The following is a 9,885-nucleotide window of genomic DNA, read 5'->3' as shown; positions in this document are numbered from 1 at the left end:
GCATACAGGTTCTCGGTTTCTTTTTCTTTTATTATTTTTATGCTATTATTATTTACATCTTTATTAGGCAGCGGCTATTTGCACTAAGTGTAAATAGTGATAGAGGCTATTTACACTAAGTGCAAATAGCAGCATTTTTTAGTGATATGCTATTTACACTAAGTGCAAATACTACTGCTAAGCATTAAACCTCAAACGAACTTGGCAATTTGAATTTTTAGGAAAACTTGGCTGTGTTTGTATTACATGGCACTTTCCACGTATGAGGTGCTAAAGGTCCTACATGATCCCAGTTGCACCTTAAAGTTTCGATAACTTTTCAGTGGTTACCCTAGTTAACCCCAAACCACCTGAATGTTATTAAGCACACTCCAAAGAACACACTATGGGGATTGGCATATTTATTGCATTTAGTTGACTGTGAAATGCAGCTATATATACAGCTCAAAAATTTTTATGGTGGAACAAATAGCTCCAAAACTTGCAACTTGCACATGCATTGTGCTGTATCTAACAAGTTTCCCTGGCCAGATAAACTACTAGTTTTAGAATTCTTGCATCCTAGTCAGGAGAGAACCATTATAGGTATTTTAAGCATTTTGTAGATACTAAATAATAAGTTTACTAAATAAAACTATCAAAATATCAAATGTCACAATGATTTCTCCCTTACACATGCAAGTGTTTTTTTAAAACTGCTTTCTCATAAAAGGCCAGCAGAAGACAAGCAGCCCCACAATAATATGAAACAAACATAATACTAAAAAAGTTAAAAGTATTTTCGTAACATATCTAATACAATACATGTGAACACGCACCCGGAGCAGTGGGCAGCCATTTATGCTGCGGCGCCCGGGGAGCAGTTGGGGGTTCGGTGTCTTGCTCAAGGGCACCTCAGTCATGGTATTGAAGGTGGAAGAAAGCGCTGGTTATTCACTCCCCCCACCTACAATTCCTGCTGGACCGGAGTTGTGTTTGGGGGTAAAATATGATTTATTAGGCATTTAAAATATTTAAAACACAGAAAGCCCCAAAGGTAGTCATGACTCTCTAACCATTAGGCCACGACTTCCCCATGACTTTGCTCTCATTTGGAAAAAAAAACCCTTCTTTTTTCACAAATGCAGTGCATTTATGGTGCTCGTAAGCAACACCAACTATGCTAATTTACCATTATTAGTGTTTTGGAGCTAAACACACTAAATAACTTTTTAAAACAAACTATCATACCAATTTTCTTGCATGTCAGTTTGGCTTCTTTCATTTCATTTGTACCACTTTGAGGGTCAAGTATAAAAACGGTGTCAAATAAAAACGTCTTTAGAAATATTATTTTATACATCAGCTTAATGTTTATGCTCCAGCTTTTTAAATATCCGATAATATTGCATACTTGTCATGTCATAACCACAACCAATAACTCATTTTCACCAGCAGAGGTCAGTGTCACCTCAGTTCTGAGCATCATCAGATAGATATTTAATCATGCATTGCATATCCTCTTCTTTGCCAAGCAATAGCTTGTGAATATTTTATGAGCGTTGTGATACATTTCTCTAATACTTCAGGATTTTCTCTTCTAACTGATTCTCTATTTTAACTCGTTTCATCTGTTAGATTAATATTGCTATGCACCTTAACTGAAACCAAATGTGATCAGCAGCGATCACAAGACGATTGATTAATAATTCTTCATTTACAGTACTCTTGCCATATCCTCAGAAGCTACTGGGTCTGTGATACTGGATATCAAGATTAAAACAGTTAATAATGTAGGCAGACAATTCCACTGCAATCCCAGACACCTCATTCAATCTCAGTTGTGTTTGGGGTAAAATATAATTTATTAGGCATTTAAAATATTTAAAACACAGAAAGCCCCAAAAGTAGTCATGATATATGTAATCATTGCTCAGATAACAAAAGTTATGAAATTATTCTGGTACAAGCACATTCAGTAGGCCAAAAAAAAGACAAAGTTGTTGATAAAATAAGTAGCCTAACAAGATTAATTGATAAGTTCATGGACACAAAGTTTTGGAGACAAATCTCTCTCTTGGTCTACAAACAAAGAACAAGTTCAAATGAAATATCAGACAAATGTCTCACTTAAAAGTGTTAAGGCCCTGATATACTTTGATATGTGAAACCAATGAACAAACAAATGATGTCATTCTGAAATCTGGACAAAAAGTCTGTTTGGAGTTTATTTCGGTTGTTAAAATTTTTTTGCAATGGCTGTTAAACCCCTCCAGCTCAGGACCAGCTTATGATTTGAGCTGTCTGAACTTGAGCACGCAAAGGAGGTGTAATATGTTAACGGCGCCTTCCACAGACAGCTGCGTGCTCGCGGAATTGAAAAAATAACGGTCATTCCGTTTTACTGACTGACTTGTTCGTTTATCGATCTCTTTATTGAATTATTACAGCTATAAGAGTAAATATGATCTCGGAGGGATTTGACATGCCTAATTGAAGAGAAAGTGATGTTAAGCTAGAATTTTTTGTTTACGGATCAAAATAATTTAATGTCCCGCTGTACAAACTCAGTACAACTCAAAACTCAGCCAAAATGGGTGACCTCAACTCAACTTTATTTCTAAAGCACTTTCAAAAACCACAGTGGGCACCAAAGTGCTGTATACATGAAAAAAAGAAGAAGACAAACATAAAACCCAAATACATACAATTATACAACACATTATTAAAAGCTAAAGAAAATAAATGCCTTTTTAACATCCTCTGAAATTACCCTAGAGTAGGAGATGTTTTTTAAGGACAGTGGAAGCTCATTCCATAGTCTAGGAGCTGCCACGGAAAAAGCTGTATCTCCTCTACATTTCAAGTCAGGACCTAACTATGGACACCCTTACTTTTAACATAGGAAGTGAGGAGGATTATTCACAAGTGGAATACATTCAAGACAGACACCAGTCTTCCCAGGAGTAGACGTCCCATGCAGGAAATTCAGGTCAGACCATACAATACTCTGAGAGTAATTAGAAAAAGACCAGACAAGCATGGCAGGATAGCTTAGGTTTGCAAAGTTGCATCTGAACAAACCATAAGACTTCTACAATTTTGAAAAGACAAGACTAAAGTGGAGATGTTCAGCTGTACTGCACAGCACCACATTTGATGAAAGCCAAAAGAGCATACCAGCACGAACACCTCGTACCAAAAGTCAAGCATGCTAGACAGGTGATAATCAGGCAGGCAGAGATCAGACAGGACGAGGTAAACCAGGCTAGAATCAAGACACAGGTTAACCAGGAAACTAACAGGACTGACTGGAACTAAACTCCAGAAACACGGAATGGCTCCGTAAAGTTGCTATCACTAGGAGAGTGGTAAACGCAGACAATACTCTGCGATTAGAGAAGGATTTGAGTGGTTGTTATGTTCTTTTTAGCAATGTAATATGACCCCTTTAAAGTGGCAGATTACAGGTGATTAAAACACATCAGCATAATCAACAGGAAAAAAAAAACAGGAACTATTGAAGCTTTTTAGCAGCTCTGTTAATACTCTCAATCCTTAAACAAACCTTACACATGATCATCAGCAAAAAACCATCATCATCGAAAAGTTTTATTAAATGCTACAATTACCATACAACAGCATAATATTTTCTTATGAAATATGGTTAAATTTTCTAATAACTATCAATAAAGAAATTAGATTATTAAATTCTTTCTCTTTTGAATGTGAAACTGGCAATGATGACACCTTTTTAAACCTTTTTTTTTTCAAACAGCAGACACCAGAAAACATTAAAGCAATGACGCTGAAAATGTTAGTTAAACTGTAAAGTGTATTTTATGGTAAATATATGAAACTTTGTGAATTGCTCAGCTCACCTCAGAAGACTTATGTGCAGGATAGCGTCGATGGCATCATCGCCGCAAGAGGTGGGGGTCAGTGCTGATGGGGGGGGGGGATATACCCCTGGGTTGAAAGCTCAAAAAACAATCGTGGTGCTTCATGGCTTTCAAATACAAATATTACGAAGAATCAGCTAGCAATAAAAAAAATAAACAATCAAAAGTTGATAACATAAGAAATTGATTTAATAAATTAATTGCTTAAGCAACTACAAAAATCTGATGAAAGACCAGAGTGAAAATACAGATGAATTTTCAGACATTATGTCCATGTGAAACTCTGTCCACAATAATTACATTCAGCTTTAGTCCAAACCAAAAAACAAAAACAAAAAAACATCAGCTTTCCTGCAGAAAATATTTTTATAAATATTTCTTGAAGCTGGTCTTAAAGATTAACTTTGTTCACTGTAACATCTTATATACTAATGATGTTTTAATGAGGCTGGTTGGGACAGATTTATATGAAAGAGAGCTTTTATTACTCAATGTGTTATTGGGTCATATTTGGGGAGGACGCAGCAACACACTTTAAATGAGCTTGAACTACTTTAATTTCAGACAGCTGTTTTTAGTATGACGGTGTAGCGATCCTAACTGAGTGAAACTTTTCCCACACTGATCACATGTAAAAGGCTTCTCTCCACTTTGGGCCTTCTCATGTGTTTTTTCTCCAGTGTGAAATCTCTGGTGCTTTCTCAATGTCACAGCTGCAGTAAAGGTCTTCCCACATTCAAAGCACATGTGATCCTTCACACCACTGTGTCTTTTCTGGTGAATTTTTAAATTACCCAGCTGAATAAAACTCTTTCCACATGAAGAACACATGTAAGGCTTCTCCTTTGTATGGACTTTCAGGTGGACCTTCAGGTGTTCTGCCCTAGGAAATTTTTTACCACATTGATCACAGTTATATGGTCTTTCTCCAGAGTGAGAACGCAGGTGTATTTTAAGAGTGTATGCATGTCTGAAACTCTTCCTGCACTGATCACATGAGTATGGTTTCTCTCCAGTGTGGATTTTCATGTGTGACTTAAGGGCTCCTTTTAGTGTAAAACTATTCCCGCACTGATCACACGTGTGCGGCTTCTCTCCAGTGTGGATCATCTCATGATTCTTCAGATTTCCAGTCTGACTGAATCTCATGTCACAGTGTGAACACTTGTAAGGTTTTTCTCCAGTGTGAATTCTCTGGTGCCGATTCAATACAGCTGCTGTTGTATAAGTATTTCCACAATCAAAGCACATATGATCCTTTGCACCGCTGTGACTTCTCTGGTGTAATTTTAAATAATCCATTCGAGAAAAACTCTTTCCACACAAACAAATGCAAGGTTTCTGCTTTGTATGAACATTCAGGTGCCTCTTCAGGTTTTGTGCCCTAAGAAATCTTTTGCCACACTGATCACAGTTATATGGTCTTTCTCCAGAATGAGAACGCAGATGTAATTTAAGAGTTTTTGTTTGTGCAAAACTCTTCCCGCACTGATCACATGCGTGCGGCTTCTCTCCAGTGTGGATTTTCAGGTGATCATTAAAGCTTCCTTTTTGTGTAAAACATTTACCACATTGATCACATTTGTAAGGCTTCTCTCCAGTGTGGGTCCTCACATGTATTTTCAGAGTCCCAGTCTGACTGAATCTCTTGTCACAGTGTGAACACTTGTAAGGTTTTTCTCCAGTGTGAACTCTTTGGTGCCCTTTCAATGCATCAGATCTAGTAAAGCTCCTCCCACAATCAAAGCACATGTGATCCTTCACACCGTTGTGTCTTTTCCAGTGTAATTTTAAATTATCCAGCCGAGTAAAACTCTTTCCACACAGAGAACACATGTGAAGCTTCTTCTTTGTATGAACTTTCAGGTGCCTCTTCAGGTTTTCTGCCCTAAGATTTTTTTTGCTGCATTGATCAGAGGGTCTTTCTCCAGAATGAGAATGCAGATGTAATTTAAGCGTGTTTGCTCGTGCAAAACTCTTCCTGCACTGATCACATGTGTGCGGTTTCTCTTCAGTGTGGGTTAAACGGTCTTTCTCCAGAATGAGAATGCAGATGTAATTTAAGCGTGTTTGCTCGTGCAAAACTCTTCCTGCACTGATCACATGTGTGCGGTTTCTCTCCAGTGTGGATTTTCATGTGAGGTTTAAGACTTTTTTTGGATGGGAAACTCTTTCCACACTGAGGGCAGGTGAAAGATTCTTTGGCTCTTCTTTTCAGTGAGCAACGAAACGATTTCTTCAGTTTTGACATGATGATGTTTCTCTTCCACCTAATTTGGTTATTTACCTTCCTCTTTCTCCTCCATCAGGTCTAAAATTAAAGATAAAAAGTCATCAGGTAATTTTCACAAAAGTGTTTGTGGTAGAAACAGACTATTTGAGACAGGAAATATATGCCAAAAGTGTTTAAAATTCCTATTATTATACTGTTAAACTATTATTCCTCACAAACTGAGATGAGTAAGACATCAATAAAACATCAAAACAAATACAAATGGCACCCATCTTTACAGTAGTTGTAAAAATAGTACAGTACAATTTTTAAGCTAAACATAGTCCATATAGTAGTAATCTATCATTATGAATATAGTTCGCTTTTCTAATAACATTCACAAGTAGTTCACACAACAGAGCATTGACAGGGCGTTATTTTAATGTTTCCAGCTTGTGATGGATTTAAAAAGTCTTATTTAAGACTCAATATGAAATATTTTAGCACTAACCCTTCCAATACATATTTTAATTTAACAACGTAAAGTAACTAAAACTGATTTATTACACAAAGGTACATGTGAAACGCAAAATAATAAAATATGTTTTTTGCTGCATTGATCAGAGTTAAACGGTCTTTCTCCAGAATGAGAATGCAGATGTAATTTAAGCGTGTTTGCTCGTGCAAAACTCTTCCTGCACTGATCACATGTGTGCGGTTTCTCTTCAGTGTGGGTTTTCATGTGAGGTTTAAGACTTTTTTTGGATGGGAAACTCTTTCCACACTGAGGGCAGGTGAAAGATTCTTTGGCTCTTCTTTTCAGTGAGCAACGAAACGATTTCTTCAGTTTTGACATGATGATGTTTCTCTTCCACCTAATTTGGTTATTTACCTTCCTCTTTCTCCTCCATCAGGTCTAAAGAGGAGGAGTAAGACATCAATAAAACATCAAAACGAATACAAATGGCACCCATCTTTACAGTAGTTGTAAAAATAGTACAGTACAATATTTAAGCTAAACATCGTCCATATAGTAGTAATATATGATTATGAATATAGCTCGCTTTTCTAATAACATTCACAAGTAGTTCACACAACAGAGCATTGACAGGGCGTTATTTTAATGTTTACAGCTTGTGAAAAGTTTTACTTAATTTGCAGACTCAATATGAAATATTTTAGCACTAACCCTTCCAATACATATTTTAATGTTTCCAGCTTGTGATGGATTTAAAAAGTCTTATTTAAGACTCAATATGAAATATTTTAGCACTAACCCTTCCAATACATATTTTAATTTAACAACGTAAAGTAACTAAAACTGATTTATTACACAAAGGTACATGTGAAACGCAAAATAATAAAATATGAAATTCCCAAATCCAGGTTTGACAGTCATATTATCATTCCAAACACCGAAACTATAATTCATACCAGCACAAAAACACAAAGACGCTCATTAGTGAATTTAACATTAGATCCTCACACTGTTGTTTCAGTGAGCAGATGCCAGAAAAGACACAAATGGTGGTTTACTCGAAGGGAAAACAATACAGAAATGACCTCAAACGTGTTACTTAAATAGTCGTTTTTGGATTGTAGAAATACAATACGAAACACAGTGATTGAACAGCTCAACTTACCTCAGAAGACTCAACGCTGAGAAAAAGTGAGTGTGAGGGCGCTAGTGGTGACGTCGTCTTATTCTCTTCTGTTTATTGGCAGTTGGCAGACCAGCTTTAGGTGCTTTACCGCCTCCCACTGAAAAAAGATGGAGAAGTTTAATAGCCAAGTAATTTAACTTCACTCCATCTTTATTATTCTCAAATCTAAAGTAACATGAAGTGCATTTTATTGTTTTTATCATTACTTCTGGACAATGAACAAATTCTGCATTTGACAAATGTTTGTTTCGTTTATGCATACGTAACATTTGTTACAACTTCTGCTCTCTCATATAGTCTCTTACCATAATCATAATAAACATTCATCAAAGTCAGGGGCGTCGGACAAGGGGTAACAGTGGAACAAAGTAACAGAGGCCCTCAGGGAGGGGGGCAACAAAGATTTACTGATAATTCATAATATCATGACAACATTTCACACTTATAATCAGAATTGAAATTGAAGTTATCAAACACTAAATTCTAAATTAAATATAGATGAATCCTTAATTAAAGCTATAAAAGTTATTGATTTCCTCTTTTTCCCACCTTTGATTAACAGACATCACAGCAGCTGGTTATTAGGTTGTTTTGACTGCTATTTCTTTAAGAGCTGTCGCTGCTGAACATGATGCATATCTGACACGCATTGCATTTTCTCTCAATTCTCTTTACCTTTTCTGACCCACTACAGGTCTTAAAGTCTCTACTAATGAACTGATGAGTTGAGTCGAGTGTTAGATGAGGGTGCTGGCTGCTCCAGTTTTTAAAACCATTTCAGAGACATGTTCTTACATGTGACTCAACTATGATATATTACATGCATGCACAGTTTTAAGGCAGCTTTAATCGCCTTTTTGGTAACTTCATGACTTAACTGACCACAACATTGCATGCACGTAGTTTATTTTGCACTTTGATATGAAATGATACAGGCTACAGCGCGCGGTGGCACATGCTGCGAGCACAGTACTGTTTCCGCGCTTGTTTGACTCATGCCTGGTGCTGAAGTTAAGTTGGATGCATGTGCATGTCTGAAATGTCTCCCATTTGATGTGCTCGTAAAGACGTTTTGCGACTAAATAACTGTATTTTTACAGTATTTTCTCAAGGAAAAAAAGAGACCGAAACAACAGCTGTGAGTGCAGTGACCAACCCCTGCATTAACGGCGTTAAATATTTTTAACGCGTTAAACTGAAAAAATGAATCGCCTGCGTTAACAAGCTAATTTTGACAGCACTAGTAATAACTTATGGTTGCAATCTAATGTGGTCATACAATGTTGAAATATTTTATTTGTGGCCTTTAGTATCCAGCTAATCGCTCTAACTGCTTAGCATTTCTCATGTAAACACTCTCTATTGTTATGAAAATACCCAAAATCTCTAATATTAAGTAAATGAGTCAATATTTCTCCAAGTATGTGCACTTTTGGACTAAAAGCCCTAATGGACGCTAGGGCTGCACAATTAATCAAAATTAAATTGCAATTGCAATTAGGCAAAAGCTGCGATTGTCATGCGCATCTTTCAGTGAAGCACGGTTCTGTGATCAGTAGTAAATCTTCATCCGAAGGCCAGAGGTCGCTTTCGTGCTGAAACTCCAAATACGCCCTGCACAAGAAATCCAGGAAATCCCTATAGCGGTTGCTGAATAAACAGAAGATTTAACTGCTTTCATTGATTCAACGTGACTAATAAACACACGACTAAAACAATATATGGTTTATCCGAGTTCATCTTATTATAATTTTCATCATAATAAAGTATATCATAATGCAATGCTAATCGACATAGCCTTTATCACTGCTTAGTAGGGCTGCATGATATTGGAAAAAAAACTCACACTGAGATATTTTGTTTTTGTGCAATATATATTGCGATATGAAGACAAAAAAAAACTAGACTTGAATAGCTCTATTTGGGGAAAAGAAAATCAATGATTGGGGTGATTTTGTAGGTGAGTAAATCAGCATAGAAAATAAATGAATTACAAGCATAGATAAATATAATAGAACAAAGATACAAAGGAAATAAACAGTGCTTTATATTTTTCAGGTAAGTCTAATAGTATTCAGGTACAGAAACGTAATAATCCTATGTAAAATAACACTACATGGTCTGCACT

At 36.4% G+C, this 9,885-nt stretch overlaps 2 protein-coding genes and 2 long non-coding RNA genes across 4 annotated transcripts in view; 1 reads left to right on the top strand and 3 right to left on the bottom strand.

Annotated features, from left to right (window-relative positions):
- Positions 1 to 9,885, bottom strand: part of LOC107749583 (protein NLRC5-like) — a 92,171-nt gene that overhangs the window by 43,123 nt on the left and 39,163 nt on the right. The gene's annotated exons all lie outside the window — the stretch shown is intronic.
- Positions 1 to 9,885, top strand: part of LOC107749586 (uncharacterized) — a 93,629-nt gene that overhangs the window by 70,289 nt on the left and 13,455 nt on the right. The gene's annotated exons all lie outside the window — the stretch shown is intronic.
- LOC107749581 (gastrula zinc finger protein XlCGF57.1-like) lies at positions 4,272 to 6,188 on the bottom strand. Its single transcript, XM_016564752.1, has 2 exons — positions 5,972 to 6,188; positions 4,272 to 5,862 (listed from the first exon to the last, which is right to left on the bottom strand). Exons 1-2 carry the CDS (start codon positions 6,130 to 6,132, stop codon positions 4,431 to 4,433), a joined length of 1,593 nt encoding a protein of 530 aa, XP_016420238.1. The 5' UTR covers positions 6,133 to 6,188; the 3' UTR covers positions 4,272 to 4,430.
- Positions 6,698 to 9,885, bottom strand: part of LOC107749584 (uncharacterized) — a 7,626-nt gene continuing 4,438 nt past the window's right edge. The window contains exons 2-3 of the long non-coding RNA XR_001641055.1: positions 7,737 to 7,854; positions 6,698 to 7,009 (exon numbers count right to left, since the gene is read on the bottom strand). This is a non-coding gene — a long non-coding RNA (uncharacterized LOC107749584). The remainder of the gene's footprint in view (positions 7,010 to 7,736; positions 7,855 to 9,885) is intronic.

Source organism: Sinocyclocheilus rhinocerous, unplaced genomic scaffold (assembly GCF_001515625.1).
Source record: "Sinocyclocheilus rhinocerous isolate Xijiao unplaced genomic scaffold, SAMN03320098_v1.1 scaffold1926, whole genome shotgun sequence".
Classification (NCBI taxonomy): Eukaryota; Metazoa; Chordata; class Actinopteri; order Cypriniformes; family Cyprinidae; genus Sinocyclocheilus; species Sinocyclocheilus rhinocerous.
Note: the sequence above shows the minus strand (reverse complement) of the source record. Positions and strands in the feature narration are given on the sequence as shown.